General features: G+C 45.4%; 1 protein-coding gene across 5 annotated transcripts in view; it reads left to right on the top strand.

Moving 5' to 3' along the window:
• Positions 1-21,208, top strand: part of myo1b (myosin IB) — a 63,128-nt gene that overhangs the window by 639 nt on the left and 41,281 nt on the right. For all 5 annotated transcript variants that reach the window (XM_012923231.4, XM_076875385.1, XM_076875384.1 and 2 more), the window contains exons 2-3: positions 7,538-7,684; positions 18,626-18,741. In XM_012923231.4, the coding sequence (XP_012778685.1) occupies positions 7,559-7,684; positions 18,626-18,741 (242 nt within the window). In that variant the 5' untranslated portion in view covers positions 7,538-7,558. The remainder of the gene's footprint in view (positions 1-7,537; positions 7,685-18,625; positions 18,742-21,208) is intronic.

Here is a 21,208-nt window from a genome sequence, read left to right as displayed (position 1 = left end):
TTGCCTACATCTGCGGGCAAGAACCGTCTTTGTGGCTGAGCGGAGCCAGAAACCCACTGCAGACCCTGAACCAGAGGACAGCAAGCGCCAAACGAGCGTTTTCAGGTGCTGCTGTCACCAAACGCTCAGCTCTGTGTGTGAAATGGCAGATTTAATGACCCATGCAGAGGACGATGAAACTCTGGAATCATTTAAAGTTTTTTCCATTAAAATATCCTTGCATTGCCCCACTCTATGATCTGTGGAAATACCTGGATTAAAGGTATACAGAGACGGATCAATGCGAGATTAAATCCTGGATAAAGTGGGTGAAGGTGGGCTTAGCCCTCAGTGCGCCCCCGGTTTCAAGAGATCATAATGTTGCTGACTGGAAAACATTTCTGCTCAGCATGGATAAAAGTCGTCTCTGAGGAACATCCCAAAGTTCCTCCTGGACAAAGTGTTTGTTTTGTGCCGGAGTCTGCTGTGGGTTGGGAACCAGCCTGGAACTCGTAGAAGAAGCGAAATACCTCATAGGAAGGAAAAAACAGTTGCTTTAGGGGGAAAGCTGCTTGGGGTGCTGCTTCCCTTAGCACATCTGTAAATATAGTGTTCAGTGCCGCAGAAGCTGGAAATGAGTGTTAATGGAACAGTCAAGTCCAAACAATGAGCAACTGTTGCTTCACTGCCTTTGATGCAAAGTTGTTTTTAATTCCCGTCTTTTCTTTTTTTTCCCAACTCCTAATTCCACTGGTGAACTTGGTGTCCCAAGAGGATCAGATAAGACCTTTTAAAAGAAGAAGAAGGAAAAAAAAAGTTGGTATCTTTCCCTTTGTGGGTTGCCACAAATATGTCCCACCTCTTTTGGCCAGATTCTCAGTTGGGAAACCAGATGGGAACTTTATTACCCGCACTGATCAAACAAACAGTGATGTAAGCTGAGTGTGAGAGGTAGTGTGTGGTAAGCCTTCAGAGCTGCAAGAAAGACTCCTGGAAAGAAAAGTAACAACCGTTTAGCTCAGCTGGAAGAGGGCTGCGTGTCGGCCATTGGAGTAGCTCTGCTCAGCGTGAGCTTGTTGGGCAGCTTGCATCAAGTTGCCACAGTTTTGTAACATGTGCCAAAAGCCTCTTCATGAACACTGTGGGGCGGGATGCTGTGGCCTAATGCAGAATGGATGGCAGTTCAAAGTCCCCCAGCCAGCGCCATGGTAATGAATGGTGTTTACACTTCCCTGCCTGTGTAACCCGGTGTAGTGTGGCGTGTGCTTGTGTTAACCATGCATCAGCTGTGATAGAGGGAGGCCTGCATGCTCCGCTGCCTTCAGCAGCCTCTCGTGCAGGGTGGGGATCTGAACGCTTGAAGCATTAAAAGTTCCACATCCACGTCACGGCCTCATCAGCATGGTGACACATTGGAAGCCCATTATTGTGATTTTTCTCCCAGTTTTGCTTTAGGTGGGGAGGTTTTTTCTTTCACACTTCATCTTGAGTTTACTGTCCTAACAAAGAACTATTCTCAGTGCCGTGCAACTCTGAGAACTTTCCACCCATTTGACTTCGCAGCTCAAACTTCACTTCCTCAGTTTCCCAGAGGAGCCAGAGTAATAATGCCATACGTTTTTATTTCTCACCGCTTCATCAAGTCCGCTGCAGCTGCTTTCCCCATTCTCTTATTATAAAGGGAGGCAGACAACACTAAAGCAGCTAACTCAGAGCAGCCTGCAGGACGGTATATGAAAGTGCTGCCGTTCTCCTGTGCGCTTTTATTTAATGCCCAGAAGCGCTTATTTCAATACTGATTGAGTGCTCGCGCTGCGGTTTAACCCTGATGACAAAGTAACAGTAGTTGATCACAATAAATGCAAAAAGTAGAAAATCTTAAATCTGCTCCATCATAAGATAACTTTTTATTGTCCTTGCACAGTCACGTTGGCACTAAGCACAACTAAACACAGTAAACATTAGAGTGGATAAAGTTAGATAAGAGATAAGATAAGACTTTATTGATCCCACAACGGGGAAATTTTTGCGTCACCTCAGCTCAGGTACAGATATCAGAAGGAAATACAAAAATACAATAAGTACAATCAATGAAAGAAAGTAAGATAATAGGATGCCAGTGCTCTGTGTTGTTTAGTTCGGTTGTAACTGCCATTTTTCTTGTGATGAAATTTGAAATGGTCTGTAAAGGCTGGTCCGCTTCACCTGGTCAGTGCACTGTGTGTGAGTCACACCGAGCTCTTGCAGCGCTGACCTTTTTGAAGGAGCAGAAACTACTGAATAAAGTCCTCTATCGGAGCTTATTATCTGCACCGTTTACTTTTATCTTAGCTTCTCTGTTGGAATAAAAATGAATAATGATTTCCAGACACTCCGACCTCTCGGAGAATGTTGCAGATACTTCTGTTTAAGCTGTGTGAGCGTATTGTCTCATTAATAAACGAGCTGAGCTTCCAAGCTTACAGATGGTTCGTTGGGAAGTTTGGAAGCTGTGCAAGCTGCACAGACTTATTTAAATAACTTTAAGTACAACAGAAAGAAAATTTCAGTGGGGCTGAGATCACAGCAAATGAACGCAAAAACCCAATTTCAGGAAGTCTCTCGTGGTATTACCAGAACTTTGGCTGCTTGTGTCATGAACATGTAAAGCCCCATTGCTCATAAGAAGAAGCTGACTCCTCCAGTTCTCAGGGTTTGTGGAGTAAACATTGTGTAATACTTTGTCATCTTGATTTCCAGATACTGCCTGCTTCTTGCCTGACTGAACGTCCTCATGTCTGCCTGCACTTTGGGCTGTATTGTAAATAAAGAACAGCATTTGTGTGTGTGCTGCAGGTTCATGTTGGACCTGGATTGTGCGTTCAGAGCTAATGGGGTCACATTTGTGTGAGATCTCCTGTTTATCATCTAGTGTAAGGTTCAGTTTCAGCGTCTGTGCTGTCACAGCGGCTCTGGGCCGTCGGCGTGCCGAGCTTTCCTCACACAGATCTGCACCTGGAGTGTTGGGGACCCAGGAATTCCAGTTCAGTTTCCAGGCAGCTGCTTGTGTTGAGCTCCTGTAACCCTCGCTGCGTTGTCCTGCCCTGCTCTCTGGCACGGCCCCATGCCACGCTGCTGCTCCATTAGGGAGGGCTTTAATCTGCATCAGCGGCAGCAGCGTGCCATGTTGTGACTTTTCTGTGACAAAGCTGGACTGATCTGCGGGAAATTTTACAGAGTATTATGCTGCATAATGGATGTTTATTATCATCTGTTCAATGCCACTATATTCCCAAACAACTGCTCCAAAGGCAGCGTCACGAGACCCGTGTCTGCGATTATATCAGAGGCCACAATGCAGAGCCTAATTGGTCGACTGTCCTGGAAATACTGACATTTTCAAAACCGTTACAGGTTTCTCAGCAGCGAGTTCACTGGCTCCGCTGTGTCTCCAGCGTTGTCACTATTTGTGTTGTGCATGCCTGTGAGTGCCTGCACGGCTGTTGACCTTTGTTTGGACTCGTTTTTCTCTCTGAAGGGCAGAAAGAACATCAGGACCTGTAAATATTAAATGTACTTCTAATGGTGATTTTTGTATTCGTGTTTCCCCCATAGCGTGATCTGACTGAGAAATCTAGGTCAATGTCAGAGGCACAAAGTAGAGCACATCTCATATTATTGCTGCGACATGCATCCATTACTATCAGATCTCAGATGATAAAATCTCTCACGTGTTTTATTTTTCTGTACAGACACTTTGCTCCTTCTTAATGCAGCACTTTAATCTGATGGACTCGTAGATGAAATTCTGATTTAGAAATTAATTCTGAGAGTTGTGTCAGAGGCGGCCCGGAGTCGTGGGTGTGCTCTATCTGCTCCGCACATCAAGCTTCATGCTGCGTTAACAAGCAGGGGTTAAGGCAGTGCCGCTGGATGGCTTTGAGTCTGCAGCACGTCACCGACAGCTGATGATGAGTCATGAAACATCGCCGCCCCGAGAAGTTTTAGTAAAAAGTGGTTATTAGGCTTCAATTAGCAAATCACTCAAAGTCCTCGTGTTACATCTGCAGTAACGTCCTCGCTGAGCTCCAACCGTGGGAGACTTTAAGTTTTGATGTTTTTGGTGTAATACGCCAAATTGAAATGATGTGTAATCACAGCCACGTGCTGCACACAGGCGCTGTGCCAGTGTGAGCGCGCTCAAATCAAATCAAATCAAATCACTTTTATTGTCACATCACATGTGCAGGCACACTGGCACAGCACATGCGAGTGAAATTCTTGTGTGCGAGCCCCACAAGCAACAGAGATGTGCAAACACAACAACACAAACGAGCAAAATACAAGAATGGCCAACCTGAAACTAATAAATATATGTACAATATATAATAGTGTATGCATTTCTGGATGTGTATACTAAATATTTTCCTGTGTGTGTGTGTGTGTGTGTGTGTGTGTGTATACACATTTTTACAAATTAAATAGTAAAAAAATAAAATAATAATAATAATAATAATAATAATAATAAAATATATAAAATATACAGAGTTGAATATGTGCAAAACAGTGGCATTTATATACAGTATGGAGTGCATAATGTTAAAGTTCCAGTAGTGAAGCTGAGGTGTCTATGACGTGTTCAGCAGTCTGATGGCCTGGTGGAAGAAGCTGTCTCTCAGTCTGCTGGTACGGGACCGGATGCTGCAGAACCTCCTTCCTGATGGAAGCAGTCTGAACAGTTTATGGCTGGGGTGACTGGAGTCCTTGATGATCCTCCCCGCTTTCCTCAGGCAGCGCTTCCTGTAGATGTCTTGGAGGGAGGGAAGCTCACCTCCAATTATCCGTTCAGAGCACCGCACTACTCGCTGGAGAGCTTTGCAGTTGTAGGCGGTGCTGTTGCCATACCAGGTGGTGATGCATCCAGTGAGGATGCTCTCAATGGCACAGTGATAGAAGGTCCTGAGGATGCGGGGGCTCATGCTCAGTAAAGGTGACTGTGAGATACAGCCTTGCATCGCTGATCTAGATTTGAGATGAATGACAGCTAAACCATACCGGGGCATTTGATGCTTAAACATGCAAAATTCAAAAAGCACCAGAGAGAGAGAGTGACAAAGCCGGGCACTACTAATCTGGTTACTCCGAGGAAATTGGCAGAGGTTAATACGAGGTCATTCAGGTTTAGGCTGATTAAATCAGTGTGTTTATATCAACCACAATTTTAAAAAACTTCTTTTCTTTTTTGCCCTTTATCTGTGACAAACCACAAAAGTCAGTGTTTTTCGTGTTTATCAGTATAGATGATATAAGTTTTATCCCCCATTTCTCTCCCACACAGCAGTAAGGATAATCCCAGGAGTTTAATCAAAGCCGTCAGGTTTTCTCTCATTCTCCCTCTCTTGGATGTAGTACAACATTTAGCAGCAGGCAGCAATTCCCATTAATGGGATTTTTGTCACAGGCTGCCTGGAAGCTACTTCTAAATGTGGGGTAGTGGGTTATCAGCCGAGGATGTCCAAGATGCAGACAGATGCCACATTTTTGGCACTCGGGCAGCTTTATCTCCCAGGTCAACACGAGGCGTCAGAATCTGCTTTTGCTCAGAACGAATAAGCTCCCTGCTTTAAACACTCGTGTTTAGTAGCAGACTTTCAGTGTGGCGTGGCTTTGCACTCGCTGCCATGACCGACCGGGCAATCAGTTTGCAGTAGATGAGTATTTAACTGGTTTGGTGTAATTGGTTTGACTAATATTGATTGTTGCAGGCTAGTACAAAATCCCCGATGCTCTGGATGCTCAGTAATTACAGAGGAGCTATTAGGTGTTTTGTAAACTTTGGTTTATTTACACGTGCAGGCTTTAGGAAGTCTGCTCCTCTCTGAAATGTGGAAATGATCCAAAATGATATTTATTGATTTGCAGCAGAGCGGCTGCATTATAAAGTCCTACACATAAGCAGCATATGGGCTGAGATCACAGAACAACTGACTGCTGTTTTTCATGCCTCCAAAGAATTTTGCAACTGTTTCAAATGTAAGTAATTATATTTTTAAAGTGCGCTGCAAACCACTCGAGCAGCTGGTCGACTCGAGCCATCACTGGGGCTGCTTTGGCACGAGGCCATCAGGCCAAGAGGAAGTAACCTACTTATGAAATATATATACTTAAGTAATCACATATTTCTCCCCTTACTGGAGCCTGCTAAACCGAGATGGGGTTGATGACATCATTAGAGGCATTTCAAATGTCTTGGTTTCCTAAATAATTTTTCATCCATCATCGTTTTTTTTCTTTTCAGTCTTTAGAAGTTGTCTCCGTGCTGAGTGTGAGAGCGAGTGCTGCTGGAAACAGACTCCTGCCTGCTGCTAAGAACTGGGCAGCTTCTTTATGGGCCAATAATAGTGTGCCCTGCGGGGGAACACAAGCCAGGGAAAAAGTGAAATAGAAGTCTCCAGTTTTTTCCAGAAAGTCGTGCTGTTCTTACGCTGCAGCTAAAAGTCGGTTTGACAGCTGAAAAATCTTTTTTTCCTTTTTTGGTGAAATATCCGCCCCTTCCTTTTCCGCACCTCCAACAGTTTCCAGTCACGTATCGGATCCACGGTTGAAGATGCGTCTGTGTCCGTGAGGCACGACGATATTGTTTCTGTGTTTTGAGTGTCAGACGTCGCCTCGTTTTCGGGCTGCTTCTGATTGCCACCCACGACGGTTCATTCATTCCCAATGCTGTCTAAAACATCACAGTGCATTATGCCCCTGTCATATTTTCATTTGCTTCAGAGCACGATCCGTTCTGACTATTCAGAAAGAGACGTCTGTCCTACCGGCGAACAATAGACGACTGCATGGCCTCATCTATTGGTCTTGTGTGGGCAGTCTGTCACAACAGCAGACATTAGGTTTTTGGTGCAGCAAAGCCCTGAATGCATCCCAGGCCCCTCTTTTATCTCCAGCCCTATGGCGTTGGGATTACTCTCCCAAAGGAGACTGGACTGAAAACTGCCAGCCGCAGCACAGTCTTTGTCACAGCCGGGACTCTTTTCCAGCCGAATATTATATCACAGCAAGCAAAGCAGCACAGGAGAAAAGTACAATTCTCCAGTGGAGTTCATGGGACTCGTACGAAACCCCGAAACAGGAGGAGACTCCAGCTGAGCAGACACCCACAAGTCAGGGGCAAAGTTGCTTAGTTATGTAAGTTTCTATGGGACATTCTCGCATGCCACAGGGGAGAAGGAGACCTATTAGCCAATCAAAAGGCCCCGCTCCGCCTCTGGAGGCAAACTCTTGCCTTCCACACATGTGTACCCCTGCACTGAGTTTATTTACATTGGCTAAGTTTAGGACTGTTTGTTTTCTAACGAGAGGACGCCTCTGACGAGTTTGCTGGAACGTGATGCACACAAAGACAAAAAAAGGATCTGATAGGAGACACAAGGCTGATGCATTCTGTGCTTTTTCTTCCATATAAAACATGCAGTTCTGTGCTTCATGCACACTTTGGCCCACCAGGATTCCTCCAGAGCCTTCCCCTTTTTCTAAATGAGTCTCTAATGTATGTTTCCTTCTTATATCCTTGCAGGGGGGGACGACTACAGCCAAGATGGAGGTGAAGACGTCACTTCTAGACAATATGATTGGGGTCGGCGACATGGTCCTCCTGGAGCCCCTCTCTGAGGACTCCTTCCTTGGCAACCTGAAGAAGCGCTTTGACCACAGTGAGATCTATGTAAGTCTGCTGCTTCCTACATTAACAAGGCTTAATAACACTGACTTCAGATAACGTGAAGAAAAAGACGGGCTCGGTAGCAGAGCAACAACACTGCTTCACTCTCTCGCTCTGAACGCTACAGAAGGCTTCTCCTAGGAAATGCACAGATACTTTTCATAACTCTATTGTTCCTCCCATGCTTCACTTATTTCAGTGTTGGCTATACAATCAATAAATCAAATCACGGAGGAATGTAGTCGGTGCCCTCAAATGAGGCATGAAATCCAGAGCTTAGGAGGAAGGAAGGCCCGGCAGTCTAGCTGACGACTTATCTGTAGAAGAAGGGGATTGTTGAAGTGTATCCACCGTATCAGACAATTGGTTCTGGGCTTTATGTTGTGGCAGCGATTCTTCTGCTTTGTAGGATGGCGGCCATGTTCAGTGTGAAGAATATGTCTGGTTATTCTCAATGCTCTTCTTCAGCTCTGTCAGTGGTGAAGAAGTTGGAAGTTCCCTGTTTTGTTTGTTTGTTTGTTTGTTTTCTTCATATTCGTTCCCCTGCATACAAACACCAAAGTGTTACTGTGAACACGGAGCTGTGAGGACGTCCTGGGTAAATGCACGGTACTGCCTCACGCTGATAAGCTGAGGATCTGTTGCTGTTTCTTTGTTTTCTTCCCTCTGCTATTCATCATTAACATTGTATTTCCAGGAGACGTCGCTTAGTTCAACTTTGATTAGATGTTGTGCACTTTTTGAAAGTAAATGGGATTTTACTACCTGTGTGTAACACTGAGCTGTGACACCATGAGTGCAGTTAGCTCAGGGCTGGGCAACAAGGCCTCGAGGGCCGGTGTGCTGCAACTTTTAGATCTCACCCTGGGTCAGCACACCTGAATCACACGATTAGTTCATTACCAGCCTCTGGAGAACTTCAGGACATGTTGAGGAGGTCATTTAGCCATTTAAATCAGCTGTGTTGGATCAAGGACACATCTAAAACCTGCAGGACACCGGCCCTCGAGGCCTGGAGTTGGACATCCCTGAGTTGGCTGGCTGTAAAACTAAAGAGCCATGAAGAGAAACTCAAACCTGAGATGAATGAAGAAAGGAATGACCGGCTGTCATTAAGTTACTTAATGTGAAAAGTAGTGAGTTACATCTCGAGTTATGTATTCCTCTCACACTCCAAGGAAGAAAAAATAGAATTCAGCTAAAAGTGAAGATTGGAAACCGTTAAAGTTCAGTAGATATCGCTGCCACCCTAACCTTTAAATGCTTTGTCCACTAATCGTCCTTCTTCTGCAAAATAATTAGATTCAAAAAGTTACTGTGATTTTTGTGATCTGAAGATGAAGCCTTTGTGGTGACATTTTGAAACCATAAACTCAGGTTTTCCCTGTGTGGTGCTCAGAGATGGGCAGTAACGCGTTACTGTAATCTGATTACTTTTTAAAGTAACGAGTAAAGTAAGGGATTACTATTGCAAAAACGGTAATTAGATTACCGTTACTTTCCCGTAGGAACGCTGCATTACTGCGTTACTAAAACCGTGATTTTTTGCGAGAATGTCTCATGACAGTGACGTAAGCGAGTGCGACGTTCGTGACAACAGCTGTGTGCAGATCAACAATGGATCATATATCGAGTGCAGAGAGAGTATGAGCGTGCAGCGTTTAAAGCGTGGAAGTACTGACCTTACTTTGAGTTTGATTCCATAAAAAGTGACAAAAACATTAGTGTCCGCTGTGCGTGGGAAGAAAACTTCTTTTTACAGCGAAAAAACCCCTAAACTTCCAACAAGCACCGAGTAGCTACGACGTAATGGGAAACTCACAGAGAAACTCGCGGATTCTTCCACTGACCGCAGCACACCTGCACCAGGGTAAACCTCCGCCTACCCCACTCCTGCTTTACAGGTGAAAATAGAGCAACAGGACCGCTGAGTGTTTGACTTTATTTATTTTCTGCTGTGTTTTACTTGCATCTATTTGAAAGACTGAGTGTAAACACACAAAATATTTTATTTTATGTGCTGGAATGTGTAGAAAATAGGTTTAAATGTTAAACTAACTTCTTCCAGTCAGAGAATGTTGCATATAATTAAATGTTTGCTTGATGCATAAAGTTAAAAGATTAAAACTAATAAAACAAGTTTTAAAAAGAGACTTTTCCATTTGATTACATTTTGTATGATGGATTATGCAGAAAAAGTAGAATTGGGCTGAAAGATCTATCACTTTATCACCTACTCAGGGTGTAAATCGTGTTTTTAAAAAGTAACTAAGTAATTAATTACTTTTGAAAATAAGTAATCAGTAAAGTAACGGGATTACTTTTTTGGGAAAGTAATCAGTAATTAGTTACTGATTACTTTTTTCAAGTAACTTGACCAACACTGGTGGTGCTTACCTAAATGATGTGGCTACAGTAGTTAAACCCACTTCATATATGCAATATTAGATGCAAATAAAAATAGACTGTTTATGGAAAGGTAAATCACATAGCCCTAAATCTGCTAAAGCTGCACCTCAAGAGCGATGACCAGGAGAAGCACTAAAACCTGTACTTACCCAATAAATCTGCGGTGTGCAGTCCTTGCTTGCAAATGTATTTTCCCTCATGTGGCATCATTCCTTACAAACGGGCCCATCCCCCACACCAAACTATCATATGACAGCTCATAGCAGAAGAAACATGGCTTTGTCTTTCAGAGGGACAGCACATCATGCGTCTGTAACTGGAAAAATGTCCCTGTTATTGTGTGGCTCAGAGGAACCATGAAGACTTTCATACACAATAACTTGATTAGATGTGATGGCGTCTTTTCCTTGCGTGTGGATTTATTGATAAAGAAATTCATACAGTGTCTTGACTGTGCACACATCCTACTTTCTTCATCTCATGAACAACACCAAAGTATATAAATGTAAAAAATATGCAGGCATGCAGATTGGAGCAGGGATCGAACCACCAACCCTCCGATCGCCTCCTGAGCTACAGCCACGCCTAGAAAGTAGAAACCCCGTGATCGTTAAGACGAATCTGAAAAAGCCTGCGAGTTCCAGTTTACGTAATGGATCGATGTGGTTATAAACCTGACCTGCGAACGCCGGGCCTCCGTCGTTCTGCATTTCTGCATCGCAGCTCGGCTTTGAAAAGGATCGTCAGAGACATCAAAAGATGCAGGAAGATGTGCTACCAACTGAAAATCACCACGGGCTCAGGTACGACGGTAATCAGGAGGTACAGAGCAAACTGCTGTCCCACTAATCAGAGCTGCATTTTTCATCCTTCTGAAAAGACGCTACAGATGGTGAGCTACCCACACAATCGAGCTCTGAAAATCCGCCTCGGCACAGGCGTCGTTAGAGGAAATCACGGTTTCTGTGACAGCTCATGCAGTGTGAAGGACATTGCATAACATAAAAGAATCACATCTTGCTTGATCTTTGGCACAAACATACAAGATAAAACTTTTCCAAAAGCCCACAAAAAGAAACCGGATGTGCAGCATGCCGTGTTCAGTCAGATGTGAAAGAGATGGAGGTCCAGTATGTTGGCCAGTACTCCCACTTGTAGAAATGGAGGAGGGAGTGTTATGCTAAGGGGATATAGTTGGGGACATGACGACTCCCAGTCTCCAGAAGGCTGACTGAGGATTTCAGCGTGACGACGTTAAAGAAACAAACTGTTGCCTGAAAGTAAAAAAGCATCTCCAGCAAAGTGCAGCTGCAAAAAAAGGTTTTCAGGTTTTCCAAAATAATGAAACAAAGCTTCTGTTACGTCCCAGTCTAGGGGAACAGGAACGCAACATAAGTTTGAAAAGACTGCCCCGCCCTGGTCCCCAAAACCATACACAAAGGGAAAACCAATGCCTTAGTGAATCGTGTTTTATTATCTACACTGCAAAAAATGAAGCTCCAGGGTGAACAAAGGCCAAAATAACAAACAAAACAAGCTGAGTCAGGAGGAGGTGCTATCTAAAACCCTATGTGAAATCAAACATCAAACAAAAGACAAGCGCTACACCTAACTCCCTAACTGAAATAAACAGGAGAAAACAGTGCAAGGAAAAACAATACGGCAGCTCACCCCTTCTGTTGCAGTGCTATTTACAATGTGCTATGTACAATGAAAGCTAATATACACACTATATACAAAACTCAGAGAAGCCGCACAAGCACAAAAGTCTCAAGTTTTGGAGGCCAGGGTCAGGTCTGCTGCTGCTGTCAGTGGCTGCCCCGGGACAACTGCTGGTGAGGGATTTGAAGAAGATCACATGGCCAGGGGACCAATCAGCAGCCGTCAGCTCATCCACTCCGGGACCTGCAAAGACTTAAAGGAACGGACAACAACAGCCACCAAAACAGATTATGGACAGGGCCATAACACCCCCCTTCCCAAGACCAAACATCTCCCCTAAAGATGTTTGGCGCTTAGGGGTTCCGAAAACCACGTGACAGCGCATCTGCCAGTACATTCTCTGTCCCTTTCTTGTGATGGATCTCCAGATTGAAATCCTGTACTAAGAGGGACCATCTCATGAGCCTTTGGTTAGAATTTCGCATTCGGGTCAAAAACACGAGGGGGTTGTGGTCTGTGTAAACAATGACAGGTGCTGAACTGGAACCGACATAGACCTCGAAATGCTGTAGAGCAAGCAATAGAGAGAGGGCTTCTTTTTCAATGGTGCTGTATTTCTGTTGGTGGGAGTTGAATTTTTTCGAAAAGTAACCAATTGGGTGATCAACACCCTGCCTATCCTCCTGCAACAGTACCGCACCTGCACCGTTGGCGCTGGCATCCACCTCAAGTTTAAACGGATGTGAAAAAACAGGAGCGGCAAGTACTGGTGTGCTGCAGAGGAGAGCTTTGGCAGACTCAAAAGCATTCTGGCATGTGGGGGACCATACAAATGGTTTTGACACACTTGTGAGACTGGTGAGAGGTGCAACTACATCTGCAAAATTCTTACAGAAGCCACGATAATAGCCGGCCATACCAAGGAACCGGCGAAGCTCACGTCTAGTGCGAGGCACAGGGAAATCTAGGATAGCCTGGACTTTAGCCAGCAGGGGGCGCACCTGTCCCTGACCCACCTGCTTCCCTAGATAAGTCACAGTGGCCTTACCAAAGTCACATTTGGCAAGATTTAGGGTAAGGGATGCCTCTTGTAATCTTTCAAAAATCTCCGTGAGTGTTCCAAGGTGATCTGACCAAGTCTCTGAATAGGCTACAATGTCGTCTAAGTACACTTCACAGTTTGTGACACCACCTAAGACAATGTGCATAAGGCGTTGGAATGTGGCAGGGGCATTTCGAAGGCCAAAAGGCATGACGGTGTATTGGAGGAAGTGGTCCGGAGTGACAAAAGCAGAAATTTCAGATGCACGCGGAGTGAGGGGAACTTGCCAATAACCCTTTAATAAGTCCAGTTTGGTGACAAACTTTGCGGAGCCAACCCTGTCAACACAATCTTCCATGCGGGGAAGAGGGTAGGAGTCGGGTTTGGTCACACTGTTCACTTTTCGAAAATCACTACAAAAACGTGGAGTTTTGTCTTCCTTCGGCACAAGAAGGCATGGGGAACTCCAGGCACTCGAACTAGGGACAGCAAGACCATTTTCCAGCAAGTAGGAAACTTCTTGCTGAAAAAGTGCACGTTTGGTAGGGTTCACACGATAAGCGTGTTGTTTGATCGGAGGGTGGTCACCTACATCTATGTCATGTTCGAGGACAGTAGTGCGAGACGGAGTGTCAGCAAACAGAGATGGGTAAGTATTGATCAGAGAACACACATCGGCCTGGGCAGCCTCATCTAAATGTTTTAGGTGAGATTTCAAATTATCCAATATTTCAGAGTTTCTGAGTCGGGAGCAACCCTCAGCACAAACGAAAGCTAAACCATCACTTTCTGGGCTATACTGAGACGGGGATGCTGGCAAAACTACCGACACGGCAGACAGCGCAGCGGGGGATGAGGAGGAGTTTACACCTGCATCACGAACAAAATAAGGCTTCATCAGATTAACATGACACACACGACGCTTTCTCCTACGGTCTGGGGTACCTATAACATAATCTGTGTCACTCAGTTTCTCTTGGACAGTATAGGGCCCACAGAACTTTGCCTGGAGAGAGGATCCAGGAACGGGTAGGAGAGTCAACACTTTGTCACCCACTTCAAATTTTCTCTGCACGGACTTTTTGTCGAATTTCCTTTTCATTTTTTCCTGAGACGCGGAAAGAGCCTCGCGTGCAATTTCGCATGCTTTATGCAGACGCTCCCTAAAACAACTTACGTAATCTAATACGTTCTGCTCGGGGGTAGCTGTGTCGGACAGATATCTCTCTTTAAGCAGCCGCAGGGGACCACGCACTGTGTGTCCAAACACCAGCTCTGCGGGACTGAAACCCGTGGACTCCTGCACACTCTCCCTCACCGCTAGAAGGAGAAGTGGCAGACCTTCGTCCCACTCTCTTCCTGACTCGAGGCAGAACTTCCTCATCATGGCTTTTAAAGTCTGGTGGAAACGCTCAAGCGCACCCTGTGATTCGGGGTGATATGCACTGGATTTTTGATGCTTGATGGATAGCGATTTTAAGACCTGAGCGAATATCTTGGACATGAAGTTAGACCCTTGGTCTGTTTGAACTGATTTAGGCAAACCGAAAAGGGAGAAAAAGTTTACTAGTGCTCTGACAATGGCTTTGACTTTGATAGTGCGTAACGGAATAGCCTCGGGGAAGCGTGTGGCGGCGCACATTAAAGTCAAGAGGTACTGATGTCCTGACTTGGTTTTTGGAAGCGGACCTACACAGTCGATGATTATGTGCTCAAATGGTTCGCCTAAGGCTGGGATTGGGTGCAATGGAGCAGGAGGAATAACCTGGTTGGGTTTTCCGCTGACCTGGCAAACGTGGCAAGAGCGGCAATATTTGGTCACATCAGTCTTCAAACCTGGCCAGAAAAAGTGACGCAGAATACGAAGGTAGGTCTTCCTAATTCCTAAATGTCCAGAGAAACTGTCATGTGCTAGGCTGAGTACTTGGTGTCGGAAATTTTGCGGTACAACTGCTTGTTGAAATACGTTCCAGCCAAGATCACTAGAGGAGGGAGGATGCCATTTGCGCATTAACACATCATTTTCAATGCTGTAGACACGGGGATTCTGATCACTTGAATTTGCGGCAAGTAAACATTTGGCCAAAGTCGGGTCATTCTGTTGCGCATGAATAAAATCTGTTTTGTTTACCTCAAAAGACAGGTCAGGTGTAGCGGGTAGCAGTTTATCAGACACACATTTTTCAGCTTTCTCAGGAACAGCTTCAGAACATAGAAAAGAGTCAGACAAGTCAACATCACCATATTTACGCTTGTGGGCGCGTGTGACAACACAGGCAGGAAAAACAGAGGGCAGACTGTCAGCAGCAGACTCGGAAACAAAATCTAAATCATCGACGGGGTTTTCAATTACTTCAGGGATCGGGAAAACTTTCCCATTGGCTAGATCATTCCCCAGAATCATAGTGACCCCCTGCACGGGCAAGCGAGCGCGCACCCCAACTGTTACCGGGCCCGAAACGAGAGGCGATTGTAGGAAGACTCTGTGCAGCGGAGCTCGTAACACACTCATTTTCACTCCCCACACGAGAGCATCAGCACCACAAAACGAGTTACTTGAGAAAGGCAACGCGCTTTCCAAAATGAGAGACTGGGCAGCCCCAGTGTCGCGCAAAATTACAATCGGCACGCGATCCTCCTCTATTCCAGTCAGTGAGGCGAACCCTTGTGAAATGAATGGTCGGTAACTGCTGTCAAGACTGTCATTTCCTGGTTCATCACTGACGGGATTAGGAGTAGCAACCGATTGAACAAAACCAATGCTTTTTGGCTTTTTCCATGTGTGAGTTTGCTCTTTGCGACGGAGCGACGGACAACTGGCAATGAGATGGCCAGTATCATGGCAATAAAAGCATTCTCGGACAGTCATGGGGACCGGATCAGGGCGCGTTTGACGCTTAGGAGAAACCCTCAAACTCCTCGCAGGTTTCGACAACGGGGCACATTCACGGCGCACAGCTGAAAACGCAACGCGATGGGTCAACACAAACTCATCTGCGAGAACAGCAGCTTTAGACAACGAATCCACCTTTTGCTCATTGATATATACAACAACATTCTCTGGAAGACACGTTTTGAATTCCTCCAGCAGGACCAATTCTCTTAGCTGAGCAAAGTCCTTCACTTTACTTGCAGCTAACCACTTATCAAACAAGAGAGTCTTCTCCCTGGCAAACTCTACATGTGTTTGGTTGGCAGATTTTTCACACGACCGAAACCTCTGGCGATATGCCTCTGGAACTAGCTCATAAGCCCTTAAAATAGTGGATTTCACAATTTCATAATCCAGGCTGTCATCAATAGACAAGCTCGCACACACTTCCTGTGCTTTCCCCACCAATTTACACTGCAGCAACAAACTCCACACATCCTTGGGCCATTTCAAAGTGGTTGCGATGCGTTCAAAGGCATTAAAGTAAGAGTCAACCTCACTTTCTCTAAAAGGTGGCACTAAAGCAATTTGCCTGCTTGCATCAAATTGGTCAGAGGAGAACGAATCAGAAGATTTATTCACAATTTTACTCACTGGGGTAGAGGTAACATTGCGCTGTCGGGAAGGATCCAGCTCCATAGCCCTTATGCGGAGATGCATAAGCTCAACTTCTTTGGACTTAGTCGCAAGCTCCACCTCTTTCAGGCGAAGGGCGAGCCCAAGATCCTCCGTAACCAATCCTGTTGATTGTCCGGCTGGGCTAACGTTTGGGATCTGAATGGCAGCAGGAGCCTCCGCCCCTGGCGACACCCGTCCACTGGGAGCTTTTGGGATGGTTGCAGCAGCTTCTGCTCCCGCATCCACCACCAAACCTCCAGTCGCCTCAACCGGCCGAGGTTTCGACTCCGCAAATACCCCCTTATCCACCAGCTGAGCTGTCAGGCACTGCTTAATTTCTGCCTTTTTAGCATGTAAAGGCACACTAACATTAAACAAATCTGCCACCAACAACAAATCCGCCTTTGTGCATCGATCCAACTTATCCACGGTGGGTTGTAGTGCAAAATCATCCACATCAAAAGTCATTGTGACTCACCCCCAACACTACAAGAAAACTGCCAACCAAAAACTGCAGACAACCCACAAAATACAATGAGCAAAAAGGATGGCAAAAGAAAAAAAAAAAAAAAGGACGAGCCCCCACTTTATGTTACGTCCCAGTCTAGGGGAACAGGAACGCAACATAAGTTTGAAAAGACTGCCCCGCCCTGGTCCCCAAAACCATACACAAAGGGAAAACCAATGCCTTAGTGAATCGTGTTTTATTATCTACACTGCAAAAAATGAAGCTCCAGGGTGAACAAAGGCCAAAATAACAAACAAAACAAGCTGAGTCAGGAGGAGGTGCTATCTAAAACCCTATGTGAAATCAAACATCAAACAAAAGACAAGCGCTACACCTAACTCCCTAACTGAAATAAACAGGAGAAAACAGTGCAAGGAAAAACAATACGGCAGCTCACCCCTTCTGTTGCAGTGCTATTTACAATGTGCTATGTACAATGAAAGCTAATATACACACTATATACAAAACTCAGAGAAGCCGCACAAGCACAAAAGTCTCAAGTTTTGGAGGCCAGGGTCAGGTCTGCTGCTGCTGTCAGTGGCTGCCCCGGGACAACTGCTGGTGAGGGATTTGAAGAAGATCACATGGCCAGGGGACCAATCAGCAGCCGTCAGCTCATCCACTCCGGGACCTGCAAAGACTTAAAGGAACGGACAACAACAGCCACCAAAACAGATTATGGACAGGGCCATAACAGCTTCATGTTGAGGAGCGTGAATGTCTTTGGCTTCATCGAGGTCTTAGTATTTATAAAAAGGAAACTACGTAGGAGCAGATGCCCTGCTGTTCATCCCGGGACACAAACAGCAGACACTGTGGGGTGATGGGAACTTTTAGTCCCATCAGTTCAAAGCTCTTCGTACATCTTCTGATGTGTGAGCTGAACCACGAGGAAGCATGAAGCTCCTCTCAAGTTGTGATTTATTTAATGACTTGAAAAGGCCGAGTGGGGGAAAAAGTTTCAGGTTTTTAATGCTTCTCTTTTTTGTGTGCGCGCGTGTTCTGCTTTTGCTCAGAACACGTGACTTTTTGTTTACATTTGCAGCTCTCGTTGCCTCTGTGCACATCCTCTGCACTCGTGCCGCCTCTGGTGTGTTATTGAACGAGAGGCAGTGGGAGGCTGCGGTGCTGCCACAGGGAAGGCCGTGCTCCGCTCTCGTCAGAGTGGCTTATGCAACAGCCATTACCATAGAGAGCAGAGAAAATGTTTCAGGTTGATGCTTGAAAGGTTCTGTTTGCCGTGTAGGAGGATGATGATGGAGATGATAGCCGGTTGCGTTCGCTTTGAGACATTTCTGATGAGTGTGATTTGTTGGACTTGTTTGGATGTTACATGAATTTGTTCCATTTGATATAAAACACTGATTTTCTTTGATTTAATAAAAATGACTGAGGTTGGATGTTCTTGCATTTTCCTTTGATATCAGCTGACTGATGTTTTTGTAATATCAGAGCAGGAAGTTTGTCTCATCTGGACTTTGTCCCGGCAGCTGTTCCAGGCTTGTCTTGTATGGCAGCGTTGGGCACTAAAGCTAAATGACTCTGCTCAGCCCACAAACGTGTTTTTCTCCTTGTTTTCACACGTCTTCAGCTTTACTTCACACATCACGAGCTTTCATTAAGAATACCTGTCTGAGAAACGCTGACATTAGCAGAATTCCCGTCCCTTTGATTCAGAGACTGCCCGTCTGCACGGCGGCGTTAAGCTGTGCAGACTGAGAAAGTAACCTGTGGATTGGTGCTAATGCTTTCTGTCTCTCCTTCTCCCTTCAGACATACATTGGCAGCGTGGTGATCTCCATGAACCCTTACAGGTCCCTGCCCATCTACACACCAGAGAAAGTAGAAGAGTATCGCAACAGGAACTTCTACGAATTAAGCCCACACATGTGAGTCCAGCTCTAAGGTCCTCTTCACACCCGGCGAGCGTATAAATGTAAATTAAAGAGAGTGAGGTTAGATTTGGTTTGGAAAAAGGACTTTTTTGAGGCTTTGTTAGCCTTGATGTGGTGAGAAGAAACTGTCATCTGTCTCTTGAAGATGGGGTATTGAGAAGCTCTTTGCAGATTATCGGTTTGGACCCAGTGACTAATGCATTGGGATGGATGGAGGAGGTGGGGGTGCTGAGATCAGAGGGACCCTAACTAGTGTATGGGGAGTGTTGGCCATTCAGTGCCGTGGCATGCCATCTGTCCGCTGGCAACATTAAGTCAGCACTGCTGCGACTGTGCCAAGACAAAACAAAGCTCGGCACTCGTCAATTAGCCCGCTGTGTCTCTGGGCTGCGGCAGAAGCCCTCAGAGACTCCGACTGGAGGAGCGAGAGTGCTCTCATCCCAGAGCAGACATACTCCCTGCAGACAAAAGCAAACTCTTTGGCTTTACTTTACAGCCGGAGCCGACACGACACAGTTTCAAGCTGCTTTCCCCCCTCCTGTTCGCTGGTCAGTGCCTGTCACGTCTCTCTCCTCTCACCGCACACAAAGAGGCTCAAGAAATCCTGCTGTCGATTTTTGTCTTTAACATTTTCATCATTGAATTCCACTTTGACTGCCGTTCAACCCCTTTATGATAAACGTTCCCCTGAATCCTTCTGTCATTATTTTGAAGGATGTTAAAGATGGAAATCATCAGAGCCGCGAGTCTCACGGTCAAACTGTGAAAGTAGCCAGAAATGTAAATGGCCAGCATGATTATCAGAGCATTACAAACAACAACACTGATTTTTGGCAGCGTGCAAGATTTTCAAAATAATCTCTTAACTGCATTTCCACTGGATCATTTAGGTCGTCGCACAGGGCTGAACAGCAGACCGTTTGCACTGCTAATATGAACTGAAAGGGTTCATTGCTGTAAAAAGACAGCCGTGCATGTTTGAGAAAAATGCATGGTTTCAACTCATCTTCCTGAAACTTTGAAAACTGGAACAATGAATAGAAGCCTGCGACTCTGTACAGGTCAAAAGGTTCATGGTAAATTAAAAAATGTGCGATATGCAGCAGGCAGAAGCCCCAGAAACAGGCTCTGCTACAAGCTTTTCTTTTCATGCTCTGCAAAAAGCATCAAAGCGTGCATCCCTGCAGAGGGAGCAAGAATAATACAACGTATGGATAATTGCTCACTAAAGATCATGGCCTCTTTAATGGGACAGACTCTTTAAGAAGAGCTCAAAGGCAGGTTATGTCAACATGCTTCATAAATTGATGTTAATCCTCGAGTCGGACCATCTGGACTCGGCTTTGCAGCACAGCATCGATCTCCTGTAATATTAAACCCTCAGTGTGGTCACATGCGTCCGCCCGGGCGACCAGCACTTGACAGAAATTTTACAAAATGTATGTAAATGTACTAAAACCTCAGGAGGTCAGTTTGAGTCATGTGATGCGTGTGGCTTCGTTCACTTCTTTCCATCTTGCAGCTGAATGTTTCCCATACTGACATTAGTTTTTTCCCCTTTTACACACAGAAAAGATGAAAAACGTGCTCGCTGCAGCTGGATAGCTGTGGTTTACAAATTCATTTGAATGTTGTTATTTGAATAGATTTGACTTGACTGGTATTCAAAGCAGAGCAGTGTTTCACAAACACAAAGGAAATCATCCTCAGTCACAGGAGTCGCCTTTTTGTTTTTAAAGAGCTGACGACACACTCGGCACGCCGCGTCCACTCAGTCTGCTCCTGGGTTGTTTTTGTATTTATTGTTTTTAAGCGTCGATCGGGACTCTGCTGTGATGTAGCCGTGCAGGCGAGGCCAGAGCGGAGCAGGAGAAATCAGCCAGTATGAGCGTGCATCATAATTTGCTTTGTTTCGTTTTTCCTTCTCGAATGCACAATATTTATGGACTCTAGAGAACCGAGTGTCCGGCTAATATTTTTAGATTAAAGATGACTCTTGGTTCTCTGCAGCGTTTCCAATTTTAAAACACAAGTTCCTGTTTTTGGTAACTCATTTAGCCTCTGCAGGAATATTAGCACACTGACTGGGCGGGTCTGACGTCCTTCAGTGTTGAGCTTTAATTAAGCTAACTACAGGGGGCTGTATAATCGTCCTCTTCTCATCTCTGATCCTCATTAGACACTTGATACAGTATAAAGTCAGAAGCTCAGAACAGGCTGCAGCAGACAAGGTCGCAGTTCTTTGGAGGCCCCAAAGATCCAGAAGCACGAAGCTGCATTAAACACAAATGGATGGCATCATGCCGTGGTCACTTCTGGCTCCTCGATGGCTGATGCTGAAGTAGTTGTTGCAGTTACACAATGATGCGTATAAATGGCAGTTCCCTCGATGCTGGTGCGTTTGGGCGATGGTGGAAGATGTGCGACTTCAGGTGATTCAGGACAATTACGGATTTTGTAA

Source organism: Maylandia zebra, linkage group LG16 (assembly GCF_041146795.1).
Source record: "Maylandia zebra isolate NMK-2024a linkage group LG16, Mzebra_GT3a, whole genome shotgun sequence".
Classification (NCBI taxonomy): Eukaryota; Metazoa; Chordata; class Actinopteri; order Cichliformes; family Cichlidae; genus Maylandia; species Maylandia zebra.
The sequence above is the reverse complement of the archived record's forward strand: the minus strand, read 5'-3'. Positions and strand labels throughout refer to the sequence as shown.